This window comes from Staurois parvus, unplaced genomic scaffold, assembly GCF_062004578.1.
Source record: "Staurois parvus isolate SC_StPar_1 unplaced genomic scaffold, SC_StPar_1.0 ptg000048l, whole genome shotgun sequence".
Lineage (NCBI taxonomy): Eukaryota > Metazoa > Chordata > Amphibia > Anura > Ranidae > Staurois > Staurois parvus.
Window position 1 is genome coordinate 15,465,539 of NW_028317844.1, and position 22,812 is coordinate 15,488,350.

Below are 22,812 nucleotides of genomic sequence, written 5' to 3' on the forward strand. Positions count from 1 at the left end.
CTGAGTGTTTACCAAGAAACAATCAGAATCAAATATACTCCTATGTTATATTTAGTATTAGAAACGTTCTGTGATTTTTATCACTTGTTTCCTTTTTTTGTGTTACTTTATTTTAGTTATGTAAATGAATAGATGCAGAACAATAATAGAGAGTTAATTTCTCTGATTAATAGATAGAAGTACTGATTGTGTCTGTGCCATGTCTAGATGGGAAACTATCTGGTCTGGAGAACCTACATGTGTGAATTCACCTCAAGCTCGTCAGTTTACACCATGTATAAAGGAAATAGATTTTCCAACAAACCTTCTTCGCCTGGAAACCAACAGTACACTTTTGGAATATTACACAGAACTAGATGCGGTTGAATTACATGGAGTGAAAGAGAAACCTATGCTTTCCTTAAAAACAGGCAAAATTGACATGAACGATTTGGATGACGATGAATATGAGGGTAAAGACGGCTGTGGAATAGACTGCCTTAGTAATCAATTTAGTAGCTCCAGCCTCAGGGAATGGACAAATAACGGCTACTTTGACAAGCTGCCTTACGAGGTAAGAAAAAAAAATAAATATAACTATATATATATATATATATATATAAATTTCTAAGTAATATAAAAGTGTTATAAGAAAATAAAATATGTCATTTGATTTCATTAACACAGACCAAACAGTGGTTGTATTAATTTACACAGGAACAAGGTTTTTGGCATAGTTGAAAATATTTTCATTAACCCAATCTTTTACGTGCATGTCTAAAAGCCTAGAATGTTTAAAAATTTGTAATCAATATATATGTAATTTACGTAAACCTTGTTGGCTGATTACATATGCAAGGTCTTCTTCCTGCTTATCAATACTACATAATGATTGTTCTTCAGTGGTCCTCTCTTTTTAAAGTAACTGTATGGTTAAAACTGTCATAAGAGAACATATTCTATATGCAACATACAGCGCTATCCATAATTTAATATATAAAAAAAATTAATAATTCCTTTAGCAAATAATGTATACAAATAAAAAGAACTGCATTAAATCAATAAATATATAAGCAAATTAAAATATTCCTTAACAGGAAATGCTGTACAACTGAATGCAGTGAAAAATAAACTGTGTAAAATCAGTCCAATTATATATAATAAAATACATAGAAGCCCATCAAACTGTGCAGTGTTTAAAGGCTAAGTTTACACCCACATTTAGGGTGTTGCATGCTCAGCATCCTCCCACCACAGGCCCCCCCACACTTTTCTCTGTGACAGTGGCTTTTCTCTTGCAGCCCCTGACCCATTTTAAAAACAATGCAGCTGTGCAGGGCTCCGCCCACACAGCATCATTCTTTAACAGAGATCTGTGAATTATTAAAGTACAAGTCTCACTTACCACTGCGGCAGACGGCTTATAGTTGTCAATAAATTATGAGTGCACTGATCAATGTTCTTGTAGTTCACTGACACTGCAGCTTAGTAACTGTCTGCCCGTACCGTCATGGCTACGAGCTGTCGGCAGTGTTTGCAGGAGCCTGACATTGCACCTGCGATTCTCCAATCTCGGAAACAATAGTTTGCAGCCTGCAGTGTAAAGGAAAATAAAATGTAGTCTTTTTTTTTTTTTTTTTTTTTTTCTTACTACAGGTGAACTTAGCTTTTAAACAAACAATATTACCCTGCAATATTTGACCATTTTGTAAAAAGTGGTCGATCAAATCTTAGCATTTAAACAAACATCTTCCACAACATGATTAATGTGATAGCAAGTCTTCAATGTGGTAAAGTGCCTGTGTTTCACAGCCTTCATGATACAGGTGTGTATCATAAAGGCTGTGAAACACAGGTACTTTACCACATTGAAGACTTGCTATCACATTAATCACATTGTGAAAGATGTTTGTTTTAAATGCTAATATTTGATCGACCACCTTTTACAAAATGGTCAAATATTGCAGGGTAACATTGATCAAAAGCACAGAAATCACTTATTTCTTATGATCTTCAAAACACTCATTAAAAAAAAGTGCAAAAGGAGAAAGCTCTCATAGTGCTTCACAACTTCTTTATTAAAAGGTCACATTAAAACAATCCAGAAATACTCACAAAGAGAGAGTGCTCAGCCCAGAATTGTAAGTGAAAACTTTTAACACTGCGCTTTTACTGAGATTTACTGGCACCTGTCCTATGTAACAACGTAAAATCAGTTAGAGCAAAGATTCTAATATTAATTTAAGGGTAAGCGAAGGACACTGTCAAGGTAAAGTGATTGTAAATACAGGCTTTCCATTCCATGAAAAACCCTTGTTTGGGGTAGAACTAGACTCTTATATAGGCATCCTACTCATAGAGGAGCGATGGCTCACTCTTCAGAAGCTTCCTCTGTGCAGGGATTTTGTTGGTCTCAGGGCTCATCTTCTAGAGGAAAGCTTCAGGGCCAATTTCGCAGGGAAAGTTGTCCCCCCTAAGCCAGGGCTCAACAGATCCCAGGCGCCAGGTCACCATGGTGACTAGAAATTGCATCCTGGTGCCTGGGCTTTTGTCAACCCATTCACTGATGGGTCTCCGCCCTCCCTGAGCTAGTGGCCGCTGCCCACACTCTCCCCACAGCTTGGGCCAGCTCAGCCTTGCTTTCACTTTCCATATGCTGGCTGCCCAGTACAAGGCCTTACGGAGGATTCCTGAGTGCGGGAGAGGAACGGGGCCTGTGCTCCCTTTCTACACCAACTCCCTTGGGTGCTCTCCTGCAGGGCCGCACCAGCATACAGGAAGCTTAGGCAGCTGCTTGAGGATACTCAGCTACGCAGGATTCCCTATCCACTGATGAATCTGTATTGCTGTCTCGCATTCCGATATCTTCAGGCAGCCTCTCTCTCCTGGGAGTCCAGGGACCCCCGGAGTCACCTCCATCCTTCCCATTGTGCAGAGCCCTCTGGAGCACACAACAAACTTCCTGCACACTGGTGCAGCCATAAGAACCTGCTCCCCGGAGGACACCTCAAGCTTGTCTGCCAGCCCTCCTGTCACACAGGACTCTCCCCCAGTCCAGAGGGACCATGGAGCAGAGAATGATCCCGAGTGATCAGTACTGTCAGCATGAAAGCAAACTGCCAATGAGGGAGCCTGGACAGCCATGGATGAGTGCCCAGAGGGCAGCCAAGGTTGTCAAGTCCTGTGTCCTGTGACAGCAGACAGCCCCATCTCCAGTAGGGCTCCTTCTTCCTTACAGACAACCATGTGCTCAGGATGAGGTGACACACGGCACAGCCAGACACTGAATTCCATCAACCTCACTCTGCACCTCAGTTAGTGAAACAGCCCCATCTTCTCCATACACCACCCCATCTTCCCTAGGGACAGGGATCTCATCTCCAGACAATGCTGGCTGGCAAGATAGAGGAGGGGGGCACTAAAATCCAAATCCCTAGCCACTTGGGGATGGGTGTGTGTGTGTACAGCAGTACAAGCACTGAGTGGCTTGATGCCAGGGGGCTGTGGGGGGTGGTTGGGTACAGCAGTACCAGTGTGGGATAGCTGGAGCAGAGGGTGTATGCGGTGGAGGGGTACAGCATTATCAACGTGGGGTGGCATGGATTGGGTTGATGGAAGGTGGTTTAGCAGTACCAGCGTGGGATGGGTGGAAGATGGCGGGGGTGGGATAGTAGTACCTGAGTGATATGATAGAATGGTGGTGGTGGCGGTGGGATAGCAGTACCAGCATAGGGTGGCTGGAGGATGGGGGGGGGGGTGAGGGGTTCAGCAGTACCACCATGGGGTGGCTAGAGTCTGGGGGGTTGGGGGGGGCGACAGCAGTAGCAGTGTAGGGTGGCTGGAGGGGGGGTGGGCTAGTAGTACCAGCATGGGGTAGCAGGAGAACTGTTGTGGGGGCGCCTAAATGGACCATTGCCTACGTAGATACAAATCCTTGCACTGGCCCCGGGAGCAGGTGGCATGGAAAAATTGTCTCCTAAGCAAGTTTGTCAAGCCCTGACCTAAACCAACAAAGTCAGATGTTGATTTGAGAGGCAGTGTCTCGAGGTTACAAGTTCCATGCTTCATGTGTTCAAATGTGTTTGCAAATCCGGAGAAAAGATCTTTGCTTTTTCAGGCACTACACCATCTTCTATTGCAAAGGGTGATCAGGACGGTTCCCGAGGCCAAGAGATTTCAGGGAGTTTTTTTTAATATATTCATGGTCCTTACACCAGATGGCAACGTGTGTCCAATTCTAGACCCAAAGGAGCCAAACAAGTTCCTTCAGATGAAGAGTTTTGAATGGAGTCTGTAGAAATGGTGGCTGCCGTTCTACAAACAGAAGATTTTCTGGTGTCCATCGACATAAAGGAGGGTGCTTGTCTGTATAACCCAATATTTCCTTCTCATCAGATGTTTTTCCAGTTTGCCATAGAGGACCAGGATTATTGGTTTGTGGCCTTGCTGTACTGTCTGACCACTGCCCAGCGGGTCTTTACAAACATTCTGGCTCCTGTCCTGGGGCTCTTAATGATCCAGGGGGTGTCCATTCTCGGATACTTGGTTGATCTACTGATGAGGAAGCAGTTGTTGGTGCATCTACACAAGGTGAACCTCTTGGTTCAGACTTTTAGATTTTTAGGTTTTCAATCGACAAAAGGTGGTGCTACTTCCAACCCAGAGACTAGAATATTTGGGCCTGATCTGGGATACAGTTCAGGCAAGGGTTTTTTATTCCTCCGGAAAAATGCGTGTCCCTGGGATGCAGGTAGCTTCTCTCAAGGAGATGAATCCCTCAAATTGTGTTTATATGTGGGTACTAGGGAAGATGGTAGCTTCTTTTGAGGAAGTACCTTTCGCTCAGTTTCACTCCAACCTCTGTAGCTGAATATTCTGTCATCTTGGGACAGGAGATCTCAGTGGACTCATAGATATGTCTGCGGTTCTGCAGTCACTACATTTGTGGGCTTTACTGCAGGTGTTGGAGACAGGGAAATCGTTTCTTCCCATCTCATGGAAAGTTCTAACCACAGATGCCAGTCTTTTGGGATGGGGAGATGTGTTTGGATCATCTGTCAGTACAATGGACGTGGTCCCCACATGAAAGGTTGTTGCCTATCAATAGTCTTATACAGTCAGGTCCATAAATATTGGGACATCGACACAATTCTAACATTTTTGGCTCTATACACCACCACAATGGATTTGAAATTAAACGAACAAGATGTGCTTTAACTGCAGATTGTCAGCTTTAATTTGAGGGTATTTACATCCAAATCAGGTGAACGGTGTAGGAATTACAACAGTTTGCATATGTGCCTCCCACTTGTTAAGGGACCAAAAGTAATGAGACAATTGGCTTCTCAGCTGTTCTATGGCCAGGTGTGTGTTATTCCCTTATTATTCCAATTACAATGAGCAGATAAAAGGTCCAGAGTTCATTTCAAGTGTGCTATTTGCATTTGGAATCTGTTGCTGTCAACTCTCAAGATGAGATCCAAAGAGCTGTCATTATCAGTGAAGCAAGCCATCATTAGGCTGAAAAAACAAAACAAACCCATCAGAGAGATAGCAAAAACATTAGGCGTGGCCAAAACAACTGTTTGGAACATTCTTAAAAAGAAGGAATGCACCGGTGAGCTCAGCAACACCAAAAGACCCGGAAGACCACAGAAAACAACTGTGGTGGATGAGCGAAGAATTCTTTCCCTGGTGAAGAAAACACCCTTCACAACAGTTGACCAGATCAAGAACACTCTCCAGGAGGTAGGTGTATGTGTGTCAAAGTCAACAATCAAGAGGAGACTTCACCAGAGTGAATAGAGAGGGTTCACCACAAGATGAAAACCATTGGTGAGCCTCAAAAACAGGAAGGCCAGATTATAGTTTGCCAAACAACATCTAAAAAAGCCTTCACAGTTCTGGAACAACATCCTTTGGACAGATGAGACCAAGATCAACTTGTACCAGAGTGATGGGAAGAGAAGAGTATGGAGAAGGAAAGGAACTGCTCATGATCCTAAGCATACCACCTCATCAGTGAAGCATGGTGGTGGTAGTGTCATGGCGTGGGCATGTATGGCTGCCAATGGAACTGGTTCTCTTGTATTTATTGATGATGTGACTGCTGACAAAAGCAGCAGGATGAATTCTGAAGTGTTTCGGGCAATATTATCTGCTCATATTCAGCCAAATGCTTCACAACTCATTGGACGCTTCACAGTGCAGATGGACAATGACCCAAGCATACTGCAAAAGTAACCAAAGAGTTTTTTAAGGGAAAGAAGTGGAATGTTATGCAATGGCCAAGTCAATCACCTGACCTGAATCCGATTGAGCATGCATTTCACTTGCTGAAGACAAAACTGAAGGGAAAATGCCCCAAGAACAAGCAGGAACTGAAGACAGTTGCAGTAGAGGCCTGGCAGAGCATCACCAGGGATGAAACCCAGCGTCTGGTGATGTCTATGCGTTCCAGACTTCAGGCTGTAATTGACTGCAAAGGATTTGCAACCAAGTATTAAAAAGTGAAAGTTTGATTTATGATTATTATTCTGTCCCATTACTTTTGGTCCCTTAACAAGTGGGAGGCACTTATGCAAGCTGTTGTAATTCCTACACCGTTCACCTGATTTGGATGTAAATACCCTCAAATTAAAGCTGAGAGTCTGCAGTTAAAAAACATCTTGTTCGTTTCATTTCAAATCCATTGTGGTGATGTATAGAGCCAAAAATGTTAGAATTGTGTTGATGTCCCAATATTTTTGGACCTGACTGTATATAAAACCAGCGCACTGTTTGTCATTCAATCCCCGCACAATCATGGATCTACATATGCTCTCACCAGATTCCTCATATCTAATGCGCATTGTATACAATTTAATCTTCCTTTTCTCCTCTTCTTTACCATCCATTCCACTGCTCATACTCCCCAAAAAGCAAAAATAACCTTCCTCATAGGCGAAGTCAATTTGCCAGAGGAAGTAACGTCAGACGCAAACCGGAAGTGCCGCAGTTGCCATGTTGGAAAAGGGTGTTTTGTATTTAGAATCCATGATATAAAGAGATCTAGAGAAGAGACAGCGGAGACAGAAAAGAGAATTTAAACAGACACATACTTATGTATGCAGGGTAAGGTGCATGCCCTAATGGGGAAGTGAGGAGCACGATTGATGGTTTGAACACTGGAGGTGGGTGGTGCACTTCATACATTAAGAAGAGATATATATATATATATATATATATTTTGCACGCCATAATTAAATACTGGAGGGTAAGAGTACATATTGGGAATAGTGGTTGATGTTGACTAAATGGTAGTTTTGGATCATGTTATGGTAAGCATAAGCACGTTATGGTTTTTGCAAAGTGAGCACAAGCAAAGTGTGATGTTTCACACCATAGAGCCAATCAGCACATACTACACTATATTGCTTATTTTTTTTTTTTGGGGAGTACTAGCAGTGGAGTGCGCAGTAAGAAGAGGAGAAAACAAAGATTGAATTGTATACAACGCGTGTTTGATATGAAGAATTTGGTGAGAGCATATGGCGATCTATGATTGTGCGGGGATTGAAGGATAAACAGTGCTCTGGTTTTATATACAAGACTATTTAGTCTGCCCAGCGGGGCAGGTTTATTCTCAGCTGCAAGACTTTGTGACTTGCGGCAATGAGATGTTGTCTATCAATGTTTTGGAATTGCGAACGATTTGCATGGTGATTCTGCACTGGGTAGATGGGGCCTACCAGTGAGAGTTCAGTCCGACAATGCTATGGCCATGGCATATGTAAATTATCAAGGGGGCACCAGGAGTCAGCTGGCCCAGGAAGAGACAGATCTCATTCTGTCCTGGGCTGAGACTCATGTTCAGGCCTTATCCACATTGCACGTTCCATGGGTGGAAAATTGTCAGGCGTATTTTCTCAGCCGGTCGAGGCTGGCTCCTAGGAAAATGGTTCCTCCATCCAGAGGTTTTCAAGGCGCTTTGTCAGTGTTGGGGGAATGGCAGATGTGGATCTGTTAGCATCCAGATTCAACACAAAGCTAAGGAGATTTGTTTCCAAGACCAGGGCTTTTGCAATGGATCCCCTGGTGATGCCTTGGGATCAGTTCTCACTGAATTTTTTCCTCCGATTCAGCTTCTTCTGCGTCTGTTTCACTGAATCTGAGTGGAGAACATGCCAGTAATTCTGGTCGCTCCTGCTTGGCTCAGTAGGGCTTGGTATTCCGACATAAACCTGATGGTGGACTGTTCCTGGACGCTTCTGTCACACCCGGACCTTCTTCTTCAGGGTCCAATCTGCCATCGTTCTTTACAGTCACTGGCTTTGACGGCTTGGCTATTGAAGTCAGGGGAGTGTCTAGGGCAGTTGTCTCCACATTACTGAGGGTGAGGAAGGAGTCCTCCAAGGCATATTTACAAAAGTACTTGAAAATCCTATATAGCTTTGTGTGAGGCTTGGAAATTACATCTCCGTGAGTATGTTTTAGGACACATTTTTTTTTTTTTCAGTCTAGAATAGACTTAAAGCTGGCCCTGAGTGCAATTAAGGGGCACATTTCGGCATTCGTGGTATTTTTTCAGAGGCCAATTGCTTCATATTTGTTGGGGTTACCCGTACGGTCCCTCTGATTAGGCCTCCATCACCATTGTGGGATCTAAATTTGATTTGGTAAGTCATGCAAAGGGTTCCTCTAGTGCTTTTGATCAGGAAAGTTGTCTTCTTGGTTGCTATTACTTTGGCAAGGAGGGTGTTGTAACTGGCAGCTCTTTCTCATAGAGAGACACTTATAGTACTTCATAATGACAAGGTGGATCTTTTGTCCTGTTCCATCATTTTTGCCAAAGGTGATATCATCTTTTCATCCTAATCAGGATATTGTCTTGCCATCTTTTTTTTGCCCAGGCCTGGGTCGTCAGGGGACAGTGCTCTTTCCACACTGGTTGTGGTACATGCCATAAGGGTGTGTTTGAAATGATCTGCTGCGATAAGGTAGTCCGATTCATTGCTTGTCTTTCCAGAAGGTTCCAGTCAGTCGGCTACGAAGTCAAATATTTTGCTTTGTATATGGCAGCTGATTGCTAAGGCCTATAGCTTGAAGGGTAGGAATCCACCATTTCATGTGACGGCTCACTCCAGTAGGACTGTAGAAGGTTCTTGGGCTATCTAACATCAGACCTCAGCAAAACAGGTATGCAAGGCTGCTACCTGGTCATCTATTTTTTGTAAGGTGGATGTAACTGATGCTGCATTTGGTCACAGTGTCTTGAGGGCAGTGGTGTAGCTTTGGGCCTGGCGGCGGTGGTTGTGTTCCTTCCCGTCATGAGCAGTGATTTGGGACATCCCAGGTGGTCATGATTATTAAGCCTGCTCTGTGTCCCATGATGTACAAAAAAGAAAACTAGATTTTTGTACTTGCCTGTAAAATCCTTTTCTTCGTGAGCAGCACAAGACACAGAGGTCCCTTCCTTCTATTTGGGGGTATCGCGTGCTACAAAACTGATGCTTCCCTGGAGAGGTGGGGTTATATAGAGGAGGACTTCCTGTCTTTTGATACCAGTGTCCATTCACCTGAAGGTGGTGCATAACCCAGGTGGTCATGATAATTAAGCTTGCTCTGTGTCCCGTGGTGTACTCCAAAAATGGATTTTACAGGTAAGTACTAAGTTTTTTTAACTTGACATTCATAAGCTGGAAAAAGTTGGAAGAAAAATAGAAATTAAAATATGTTTGTATTTATTAAATAAACCTCTGCTATGCCTATTCAAGGCAAAGAAACAGGTGCACTTTAAGGTTGGTCCCACGAGTCACACATACTCTGCTCCACCGCTGCGCTGTTTGAACTCTGGGCGAAAAGAGAGAGAGCTTTTTGCTGTCTGTAAGCTGTGACTTACAAATGGAAAAAAATTGCCTCCCTCTCCACCCTGTGACAAGGCTGGGTGCCGGAGTGTCCAGTTGCCTTTTCAGTGGTTGAATGGATTGGCAAGGGGGAAAGAGCAGACTGCTGCTGGCAGGATTTTAAGATATTTTTTTTTCCTGGGGCGGTGGAGGGGGGGGGGGGGGGGTTCAATCTTAGGCTCCCAGTGGAGAATAACTAGGAGGCAGGTGTAGCATGCTGTGGTGAATTTCAGCAAATTTGGCAAAAGTGCAGTGGGAGGGGCTTAAAATGTGAGCCTACTCACTATGTACACTGTAGCCTATGCCACAGTCCCTCTGCCTCAGTGGCTACTGTGAGCCAGTCGCTGTTGTACAATATAAAGAGTGCAGTGGTCAAGAGAATAAAATACACAGCATTGTGTATAGGGATAGAATGCAGGGGTAAAGAGCATGTAACGCACACAGCACAAGGGTTAGAAGTGCGTAACACGTAGTTGAGGACAGCTTCCCTTGCTCTGAACTGACAGGCATCAGGACCAGCACCTGCAAGTGATTTAGTTGCATGGTGGCGATCCATGATAACTGATGCTCTGGAGGGAATTTTGACCCCCTTATGCCCCCTTTATCTACCCGCCCGGTTGCTATGGAGTGAAGTTCCTGAATGAGAAAAGCATAGATTTGAATTCTTCATTTTGTCAATCAGCCTGTTGCAGCTGTAACAGCTTCATGTCTTTTGGGATAGGCATGAACTGGCTTTGCCTGCTGTTCAGGACAGCTTTTGCCCCCACTATACAAATAGTTATTGTGACCCTGGCAGCTTTTCATGAAGCCGGGCACCAGAAAGGTACACAAATGTAGTCTACTTTTAGTAGGTATGTGGTAACCACAGGTGACCATGTGCTGACAGGGTCACTTTAAGTATGGCAGAGGTAGCATTAAGTTGCCAGGCTACTTTTTATCAGTAGGGACTAGGCACTGTGTCTGTCTATTATATAGTCACTGAATTATTAATACATAACCCTTATTTGGCTCTCGGCTCATATTTTCATATGTTCTCAGCAAAAATGCAGGCCAACAATCCTGTTTATAACTAATGTTCTTGAACAGCAAGAAATGCCTATACTAAAATGGCAAAATAATCCTGTTTATTTTTTATTCATGTGAAAAGAAAATGATGCAAGTTATGTTACCATAAAAAAAAAAAAAACAAACATCTGGTCCATTTTAGTCGTATTTCTGATTGGCAGGAGTTGTCTTGCTGCCAGTGTCTTCTGGAACGTGGCCACAAAGCAATTATGACACTAGAATGTAAATAACTTACGTCTGCGCAACTGCAGTCTCTGGCATCTGTTTTCTGTAGAATTAGACTGAAGCATTACAACTTTATCTATTCAAGAACTTTTATAGGAAACTCCTCTTGTAAGCAATATGTAGGCTAACATCCTTCTGAAGCATTTAGTTGCCTGGCTCTTTTGCTGTGTGTTTTTTTTTTTTTTTAACCTCAGTAGTTTCAGAATCCCTAGCTTGTAACCAGCAAACAGGTATTCAGCTCCTAACCTGGATACTTGTTCCAGGTCAACTATTCAAAGTCTAGAGCTCCTAATGACAGCCATAAAGCGATCATATTTAGAGGCCTGCAATTTTTCTCCATATATATTTTTTTTCCTCCATATATACGTCCCTATTTCGCACATAACAGGTTATCATTAAGGATACACACAATTATAAGATGACAGTTGCCTGATCCAGCTGTATGTGGCTAGGTCAGGTGAAGATTTCATGTCTATAGCTGGCCCATAATCTACCTGTCCCGCAGCCACTGCGGAAAGCAAGCAGGTTAGAAAACCTTTGACAAATTGTATTGTTCCCTATCTAACAAGTTGGCACCAGCAGCCCCTTTTCTCTTCATATAAAAGCTGACCTTACATGGTAAATTGTATATTAGAACACAGCAAAAGACATGTGAAGGAATGTGTAGCACCACCAAATGTCTGCATTGTCTCGTTTAGTACTGTTGTGTTACTGACAAGTTTACTTTACCTATAAGTCCGTTTGAAGTGTATACATCTCTGTAAATTGAATTGGTTCAGTTGTTGCCTGAAGTTTCACTTTAAAAACTAAGAAAGAAAAAGTGTACCCAGTCAAACATTTGCTTCTATATAATAAAGCGACTCTGTCAGAATAAAAATATAAAAAATTGTCCCCTGCAATAAAGAGTTAATACTTACCACCATCTTGTGTTTGTATTGATAAGATGGGCTTTGAGGGCTTTGCATAAACTGCTTAACCCCTTGGATTTTTCCGCCATTTGCAGTATTATAAATGGGAGTTTAGGTTAAATCTCTTTTTAATTTATTTTGTAATAAGATGGGAAAACATATCATTACGTGTAACAAAAAATGGGAGGGATTGGGGGGAAATATGAAGAAGTGTGACAGGGATCATTATTCATGTCAGAATTCTATGTCATGCGGGTGCAGAATTGGGTAAAACTTGTACAACATTGTTGAGATGATGTGATGACATGAGGTTTTGGAAAGCCTTTGAAGTTCTTATCTGAATTTGCAGCTACCAGACTTTCCAAAAACTGGAATTTTAAAAGTGCTTTTTTAAATTGTTTTAGAATTGTATATCACTTACTTGTACAAAATAGTCAGTAAAAAGTTAGAAGTAGAAAAAAATGTTGTTTACAAATTGAAAAATGTGTATAAATCTGTAAAGTCTTAGTTGTATAAGTTATTCTGTATTCTCACTAAACTAAGCTCCTTCATCCTTATTAAAGTGATTGTAAAGGGATTTAAAAAAAAAAAAAAAAAACATGTTCTACTTGCTCCTGGCTCCTCCGCCCTTATGAGTGCCCCATGGCAAGTCGCTTGCTATGGGGGGCACTCATGCTGGCTCGATCCAGCAGTGCTGCTCAGCCCTGCCCCCCACTCTCTCTTCACAGCATGTGATTGATTGCAGCATGAGCCAATGGCTCCTGCAGCTGTCTCCATGTCCAGTGAGGAGAGAGAATGGAGAGAGTCACTGCTCTCCTGGAGCTGAGGTCAGTATTGGACTGAGATCAGGCTCAAGTAAGTATAAGAGGGAAGAAGGGTATCAACACAGAAGTTTTTTTAACCTAATGCAGATAGTACTTGGTTTGCGTTGAAAGCAGAAATTATGTAACATTCTTTTGCTTCCACTGTGTGATGAGACACCTAGCTAATAGCTGGGAAGCCTCACTTTTGTAATTCACTGTGTGCGCTGCAAGTAATACAGAGTCATGTCAGAGATTACTGAACTTCAAAGAGGTCAAATTGTTGGTGTCTGCTTAGCTGGTGCCTCTGGTGACTGAAATTGCCAATTTATTTGCTGTTTCGTGAGGTACATTATTAAAGGTTATGACAGCATATACCAGTTTCCAGGAAAGTGTCGTCTGATAAGCATAAACACTGTCGATGTGGTCAACTGACTGAAAGAGACAAAAGGACATTGCACAGAATTGTGAGCCAGAAAACAACTGCCACAAAAGTGACTGCATAGTTCAGTCTCATTGTTCCAATGCTCGTGTCCACAAAAACTGTGCAGAGAGAACTTCATAAACAAAACATTCACAGGCAAGCTGCAAATGCCAAACCACTAGAGACCCTTATTAATGCTCAGTAGAGGAGAGAGTGGTGCAACACCCATAAATTGTGGACTCGATCAACGGAAGACTGTAATATGGCCCGGTGAATCAAGCTTCACACTATTCCCAACCACCGGACATGTTTATATGTGGTAAAAATCATCCCAAGTTTACAGACAGGACTGTCTTGTGCCAATGGTAAAGCATGGTGGGGGTGCAATCATGGTTGGGGCAGCCATAAGTTGGTATTCTTCAGGCCCCATCATCACCTTGAAAGGCAGAGCCACTGCCAGCGACTGTGTACAAATGTTGGCCGACCATGTACATCCCATGGAGCAGACATTGTTTCCCGAAGACAGCGCCTTTCACTAAGACAATAATGCTTCGATGCACACAGTTGTGTTGTCAATCGTGGTTTGACTAGCATGCAGACGAAGTCTCATACCACCCTTGGGTGCTGTAGTCGCCAGACCTCAATACCATAGAGCCACTATGGTCCATTTTGGAGAACAAGGTTTGGGTTCATTTTCAGTGGTGTCCATTTGTTTGGTAGGGTGTACCTTCTTAAAGTATTTGCAAAGGCTCAATGTTTTTTTACTTTCATGCATTCTATGCATGACAGAAAAAAACCTTCTGTGTGCAGCAACCCCTCCAACCCCCCTAATACTTGCGTGAGCCCGATCCTGATCCAGTGGTTTGCATGAGAGCCGGGTCTCTCCCTCCTCATTGGCCATTGTAGCCATTGGCTTCCGCTACTGTCAGTCACAGCCAGTGAGCCAATGAGGAGAGAGTGTGGGGCTCACTGCACAGAGCAGGTTAGTATGACATGTTTGTTGTTTATTAAAAAAAATATTACTTTAAGCTAGTGGCTGGATACTGTGCATCAGGTGAGGTCCACCATTTTATCACGCTGATTTGTTTTTCATGCACTGTTCTCGGCCAACCCCCAGAATACCAAAATATGGCTGCCCCACCCCTGATTGTGCCACCACCATGCTTCACCATCCCCTCTAATTTGCCACCACACCTCCCTAATCTGATTCTGCCAATCCCCAAAGTTTTGTAAACACTAAGGAGAGTGAATGAATGACAGGACTCTGCCCACATAGTAACATAATGTAGGCAGAGTCTAAGAGGCAGAGCTGAGCAACTGCTACATCACATATGAAGTGCATATCAAGTGTTGGGCGACATGTGTGAGAGGGGTGGTCTTGCTGCCCTATTACAGCAATGGGACTTAATCTGCACATAGCAGGATTATGCTGGGGTACATGTGACCCTGGGATTTACCTCAAAGTGCTGGATAGTTCCACCAAGTCCTGGACTATTGAGATGTATTGTATTGTATTTGTACTGAGCACATGTTAAAATTACAAAGCTCCAATGTATGTCATTTATATAAGAACTGTTTTTTAACAGTACTATAACACTTCCCACTCCCCCCAGAATTTAAACTAACCCCCAATGTGAACCTTCAAAGCTTAACTCCAAGTAACCACTAAATCCACAGATGAAATACACAGATAAGAGATGTTTTACCTGGCAAAGGATTTGTATTTCTGTCCGTCCGGTCCTCAGATTTACACAGCTCTGCCCCACAGCAAAGCCCTGCCTGGTGGAGAAAGGGACCTGATCTTTTGCTGCTGCGGTTTGTTTTACTTACAGGTTCCTTACCTACTCACTCCCTGTGACTGAACAGTGAAAGGTGAATCAGCAGCATGAGGTGAGCTCATCATTTTGTCACCCTGCTCTCTCCTCTTATCAGCATGCTGTTTACACTGTAGCACCCGATCGGCTCCTTGTTCTTCTTCCTCCGCCTTTTCTCTAATCTTTTTTGTACAGATTGTACAGTAGACTTCAAGAGGCTAATACAGAGTCAAATTCAGATAGTTGCACTGTTTGTTTGCATTAAGAAAAAGTAACAATCTATTAATAACAATAACGTTTGTTGCACTAATATGTGCCTTTTTTTAATAAATTGTCATGAATTCAGCCTACAAGGGAGAGTTTACAGTGTATTTTCAGTTGGTGCAGGTTACCATTGCAGTGTTTCCCTTAAAGTGGTTCTAACGGAAAACTGTTTTTTTACCTTAAAGCAGAACTCCAGGCAACACCTTCTTTACATGTCCTTGTTGCTGATTTCCTACGTTCACTGAATATGTCATTCATCTTCTGGGTCACTCAGTAGTTGATCTGCAATAGCCTATTTATTTTCAATTCAAACTGTTAATTCTCTTTGGTTTCCTGTTTGTAAGACTAGTGGCTTCTACGCCACCTGTTCCCCCAGCCACTGGTCTTGGCGCATCCCTTCTATAGTTCTTTCTCCAGGAAGCAGTGATGTAATTAAGCCCCACTTGTAGTGGTGTGCGGACTGAGATTCTCAGACACATTCAACATGTACAGGCCTAGTGTACCCACCCACATTTTCTAGAATTTCCTGTGGTTGATGGGAAATGTGGTTTCCTTTTACTGCAGAGAGAGAGAGGAGTGGATATGATGTAATCTTTGCTGATACACCTCCTCCTTGGCAGAGCAAATGCTATTATCTTTTGAATTACAGAGATGAGGTCATGAAAATTCAATTAGACGTTTCAACTATATGGTAAAACTTTTCAGAATTTTATTAGCTGTTTAGTGTTTTGTGTAGGGGGAGTGTACTAATGGGTGATTTCTTTTGCCTCTTCCAGAGTTCTTCCCTAATAAATTTTCTGCATTCAGGTAAAAAAACTCTGCCATTGGTTCTCGCTGCTGTCAGTCAAATCCTGTGAAGAGGCGGCAGGGCAGAGTCACTCTGTGTGTGTCTGTGGTCGCGCACAGCCCAACTCAGAATGGAGCCTGCACAAGTGTCCTCATAGCAAGCGGTTTGCTATGGGGACAATCAGAGAAGAGGAGGAGCCATGATTGCTGGCAGGGGACTCCAGAAGAGAAGATTCAGGGCAGGAATATAACATGTTTATTTTAATAAAACAAAACTTTACAGTCACTTTAAATTAATTTTAAATAACTAGCAAAAGCATGCCCAAGTACAGAATGAGAAAAATTGTATGTAATAACTGTGTTTTAAAAAAAGTGTTAAATTTAGGAAAGTAAAGATAACCATATTTACGAATGCAAGCTGCATAGAACACATCAAACCCATTTGCTTTCATCAAACCATTCAGGAGCTGTGTTGTCCAGGCTGAAAGGAAAGCTAGGCAGGAGCTGCAGCTAAGATGGATCTGGCACGCTAGTTTAAAAATTGTTTTTTCTTCCACTGCTAGTGTTAGCCTCACCACCAACAGTTGCTGAAGCTGCTTTTAAACAGGCTACCACAAGTCTGCCAGGTGTATTACATAACTAAACGAATGAATTAAACATGGCCAAGAAAATTATCGCAACACATCCATTATTTATACTCAATTTTGTAATACACATAAAAACAAGCTGGGACTTTTCAGGTGATACATGGACATATTTTAGTACACCTTGTATCTTCAAAAAAATGTTTTAAATTGTATTGAGATAATCACATGTGTTAAATGCTTTCTTAAAACAAGAAGAATCTTTACCCTGAGAAAATTTTATGTTCAATTTCATATAATACACCTCTTTCAGAAATTGCCCTGCTTACTCTTCCCCTCAGAACTTCACACATATGCATAAGAAATCATTGTGTTCTGTCATGCTGATTGCAGTGATGGGGCCTGGGTAAATTGTTGACGCGTTTCTCAGGTCACTTGATTCTTTCATTAGCAGCTGTGAAAACAGTACCATGTTGGAAAGAGGCAACTACATGCAGTTAGGTCCATATATATTTTTAGGCACAATTTTTCATACTTTTGGCTCTGTATGCCACCAGAATAAATTAAAACAAAACAATCCAATCCAGATGAATTTGAAGTGCAGACTTTCAGCTTTAATTCAAGGGGTTGAACAGCAATATCAAGTAAAAATTTTAGGAACTGCAACCATTTTTATATACAGTCCCTCCATTTTCACGGGCTCAGATGTAATTGGACAAATGAATATAATCATAAATAAAATGTTAATTTTTAATATTTTGTTGAGAATCCTTTACTGGCAATGACTGCCTGAAGTCTAGAACCCATGGACATTACCAAAGACTGGGTTTCCTCCTTTCTGATTTTTTGCCAGGCTCTAAATGCAGCTGTCTTCAGTTGTTTTTTGTTTGTGGGTCTTTCTGCCTTTAGTTTTGACTTCAGCAAGTTAAATGCTTGCTCAATTGGGTTGAGATCAGGTGACTAATTTGGCCATTGCAGAATATTCCACTTCTTTTCCTTCAAAAACTCCTGGGTTGCTTTTTGCAGTGTGTTTTTTAGATCATTGTCCATCTGTCCTGTGAAGCACCGTCCAATCAAATTTGCTGCATTTGGCTGAATCTGGGCTGACAGTATATCTCTAAACACTGCAGAATTCATCGAGCTGCTTCTGTCTTCTGTCACATCATCAATAAACACCAATGACCCAATGCCACTGGAAGCCATGCATGTCCATGCCATCACACTGCCTCCACAGATGACGTTGTGTGCTTTGGATCATGAGCTGTTCCAAGCCCTCTTCACACATTTTTCTTCCCATCATTCTGGTACAGATTAATCTTAGTTTCATCCGTCCAAAGAATGCTTTTCCAGAATTGGTCTGACTTTTTTTAGATATTTTTTGGCAACGTCTAATCTGGCTTTTCTATTCTTCAGGCTTATGAATGGTTTGCACCTTGTGGGGAATCCTTTTGTATTTGCTCTTGTGAAGTCTTCTATGGTTGTAGACTTTGACAATGATATGCCCACCTCCTGGAGAGTGTCCTTCTTGTCTGGATGTTGTGAATGGGTTTTACTTTACTGTAGAGAAGACCCTGTGATCATCCACCACTGTTGTCTTCCCTGGACGTCCATGCCTTTTTTCAATGTTGCTGAGCTCACCAGTGTGTTCTTCTTTCCTCAGAATGTACCAAACTGTTGATTTGGCCACTCTTAATGTTGCTGCTATCTCTCCCATCGATTTGTTTTGTTTTTGAAGCCTTACAATGGCCTGCTTCACTTGCATGGACATCTCCTTTGAACGCATTGTGTAGGTTCACAGCAATAGAATACAAATACCACACTTAGAATCAACTCTAGACCTTTATTAATTGATGAAGGAATAACAAAGGAGTAGCCCACACCTGGCCATGAAACAGCTTTTTATTCAATTGTCCAGTTACTTTTGGTCCTTTGAAAAAGGGGATATATATATATATATATGATTTTGTATTTCCATTGGTGGCCGCGGCTGTCAATCACTGGGTCCCGGCCGGTAATTATCCGCCGGCACCTGATGATTACCGAGCATCTCCAACGGGGAGGAGAACTGCTTTGTTTACTAACAGTCCTCCTCCCTGTGGGCTCAGGTACACTGCTCTGGATGTGCTGTGCACAGCCATCCAGAGCAGTGTGCTTACAGTGAAGCACCAATACACTACACCCCAGTAAAACACTCCCAGCACACAGTTAACCCTGTGATCGCCCCTCATGTTAACCCCTTCATGCCCAGTGCAATTAGTACAGTGTCAGTGCTTTTTTTTTTTTTTTTTTAGCACTGATCACTGTATTGGTGTCACTGGGGATGTCAGTGACACCAAGTCAGTTCCCCCCAGTGTCAGAATGCCTGCCACAGTCCCACTATATGTCATTGATCGCCGCTATTACTAGTAAAAAAATAAAAATTCCAGCATCTATACCGCCATTTGTAAACACTAAAACGTTCATGTAAACCAATTAATTTACATGTATTGGGATTTTTTTAGCAAAGACGTAGCAGAATACATTTTGGTGTAAATTTATGACGAAATTTGATTTTTAACATTTTTTTTTTTACTGGACATGTTTAATAGCAAAAAGTCAAAAATATAGTTTTTAATCTTCAAAATTGACGGTCTTTTATTTTTTTATAGTGCAAAAAATAAAAAATGCATAGGCCATCCAATACCACCAAAAGGAAGCTCTATTTGTGGGAAAAAAGGACGCAAATTGAATTTAGGTGCTGCGTTGCATGACCGCGCAATTGTCAGTTAAAGTAATGCTGCGCCGTAACGCAAAACATGGCCTGGTCAGGAAGGGGGGTAAATCCTCAGGAGGGCAAGTGGTTAAGGATCAGATTTTCAGAATGAAATTAGGGGACACCCTATTGATAATGCCCACTTTTAACTCTATCCATACATTTGTAGCCACAACCACAAATTCATAAAAAGTTAATATGGCTGTGCAATGCTTAGGAAAGCTGTCCTGAGACTATTGGTGCACATGTGTGACTGGCTCCAGCAGTGCCATATTGGGGTGGAACCTGCAATTCTTACTAGACATGGCTACATGGCAGAGAAGATGGAGAACTCTGGTGTTGCAAGGATTGTAAAAGACCTTGGGCACTCTAACAAGAGCAATGATGTATCATGTTAGTTAGAATGGTGGGTGTGGCCAGATTGTGCCAGTTGGGGCGGTTAAAGGGGTATGGATAAATAAAGCCTGATTAAACAAATACCAGAGGCTAGCAGGCATTTAACCTAAGACCAAGTATGGTTTTAAAAGTCTCCTTTACTCAAAAATGATACAAATGATAAACAAGTATAATAGCATCAACACATGGATTAACCCATAAAAATGACATTGTTCTTAAAAACAGCACCCTGTGGTTCAGACATCACTCATACGTTACACTATGCTGTCAATCATAAAATCACTATTTACTCAAGAATTGGTGTATCCCTCTCAGATATACTTAGTTTTAGCCAATTTGCTGTACGTCTCCAAATACTAGGAAAGCACAGTGCATTAGTTCAGGAAACTGAGAATCCAGCTACTGCGCAGGGATAATACATTCTCCTCGCTTACTACTACTATTATTTTCTAAATAATTCCGAACCCTGTATAAAGATGGTCACAGTTAGTCGAAAGTCTTCTCCAGCCTTTTATTAGCTGCTCCATACATCACAATCACAGCCTGCTTTGATGGCTAGACACAGTCAGACGAAACCTCTGGGACATTGGGAAAACCTGTCACAGATTAGTTTGTGAGGCCAGTATAGCAAACACAGTAATTTATGTTTAAATTGGGGGTAAAAAGCATTTCAGCTTGGGGCACACTTACCTCTCCTGCTGGATTACTGCTGTGCTTCTCATTGGAAGATTCCCCCATGCATGTGGTTACCAGTCCTGACTGGCTCCTTACTGTGCGTTCCTGCTGTGTTGGTTTACATACAATGCCCGACAGCTGTTGGGTTCCCAAGCAGGGGCGGACTGACCACTTGGAAACTCAGGCACTGCCCGAGGACCTGGGGTCAGTAGGGGGCCCAATGAGATGCCCTTTGTACCTTTTTCATAGGCTTTTTTGAGTTTAGGCAAGGACACAGGGGCCCCATGATCCCCTATTGCCCGGGGGCCCCATGAGTTGTCAGTCTGCCCCTGTTTCCAAGTGAACAGCTGCTGGTGTAAAGAGAAGTAGAGGTTGTGCTTAAGAAGAGCATGCCATATATCCCATATGATTGTAAAAAAATGTGACTGAGGGAATGGAGACACCCATCAGGGTTCGACCCCCTCATACGTATCTAAATCTGTAAAGGTGGGATGGGTTGACCAATAGCAAGTTTTAGGAGAGGGTGTAGGCCCATTTTAGCGAAAAGAAAAAGCATATAACTTTAACCTTTTCCCTGCCAGGCCCTGTGCTCTTTCAAACCCAGCTGGCCGGACCATTTTTGCAATTTTCCCATTGCTTTGTTATTTTTCCCTTTCAGCTTTCAAAGTTTGTAAAAGAACCCCAGACAATATATTTTCTGAAAGCACGTGACTAGTAGAATAAAAATGAGTTACTGATTTTTAAGGCTCCTCAATATTTGCGCTAATGTTTATCAAAGCAATATTTCTGCTGAAAATACACTAAAATCATTACTAGCAGATAAAAACACAGCAAATTTTACAAAATTCCTGCTAAATATAAAAGTTTAACCTGTATTAAGTTAATAAATAACAGATACTTGTACATTTTAAATTGCGCCTTTTTGCGAATGGTGAAAATTTAACATATGAAAAAATGTACATATCCAAGTTTCTCAAAAAATCTGAAGGTTTTCATTTTTCACTTACAGCTTTCAGAGTTTGTGAAATATGCCCCAAACAATATATTTAAGCAATATATTTAAGCATGGGACCAGTAGAATAAAAACAAGGTGGTACTGATTTTTTTAGACCCTGTGATATTTGTGCAGATGTTTATCAAACAATATTTTCGCTAACAATACACTAAAATCATTGTTCGTGGATACATACATGGCAAAATTTATTAAATTCCTGCTAAGTATAAAAACTGTATTGAGTTAATAATTTACAAATGTCCCTTTTTGTGAAATCGGAAAAAAGGAAGGTATGCAAAACTGTAAAGAAAAACAATTTACTCTACAAATCTAGAGGCTATTTTTCACGTACAACTTTCAGGGTTTGTAAAAGGCCCCCAAAACCATATATTTTCTGAAAGCAGATGACCTATAAAATAAAAAAAAAATGTGCTACTGATTTTTTTAGGCCCCACAATAGTTGCGCAAATGTTCATCAAATCACTATTTTCACTTAAAATACACTAAAATAATTATTGTGGATACATACATGGAAAATTTTGCAAAATTCCTGCTAAATTCCTTCTAAATATAGAAGCTATAACTGTATCGAGTTAATAAATAAATATTTGTATATTTTAAATTGCGCCCTTTGTGAAATGAAAAACTGTAATTAAAAACAATTTAGTCTCAAAATCTGGAGGTTTACATTTTTCACTTACAGCTTTCAGAATATGAAAGGACCCCCCAAACCACACATTTTCTAAAAGCACATGACATGTAGAATAAAAAAATGTGCCACTGATTTTTTTAGGCCCCACAGTAGTTGTGCAAATGTTCATCAAATTACTATTTTCACTAAAAGTACACTAAAATTGTTATTATTGGTGCACACAAACACAAGCTAACTTTTTAAAATTCCTGCTAAATTACTACTAAGGCCCTGTTAACATGGGTGTACTAAAATCTATGCCCATGGAGGGCTGTGTTTACCCTTATGGGAATGCCCAGGTGTTCTGTGTATCCCCGTGCATGCAGTCCCATTCATGTCAATTGGGATGCAACAGCTGCATGGGCATAGCCGCTGTTCCCAATCTGACATGGGTGTGGGTACACGACCCCAAATGCAGACAGTGTGAGCTCAGGGATGCGCACCTGGACCCACATGGATGTCATATTGGAAGCGACAGCTGTGTTTGTGCAGGTGCTACATCCCAAATGACCTCAATGGAACTGCCTGCAAGGGGATGCTCGGAACTCCTGTACATCCCTGTGCAGGTAAA

General features: G+C 41.8%; 1 protein-coding gene across 1 annotated transcript in view; it reads left to right on the forward strand.

Annotated features, from left to right (window-relative positions):
• FBXL4 (F-box and leucine rich repeat protein 4) overlaps positions 1-22,812 on the forward strand; it is an 86,170-nt gene that overhangs the window by 20,144 nt on the left and 43,214 nt on the right. The window contains exon 3 of the mRNA XM_089665238.1: positions 208-553. Within this exon, the coding sequence (XP_089521364.1) occupies positions 208-553 (346 nt within the window). The remainder of the gene's footprint in view (positions 1-207; positions 554-22,812) is intronic.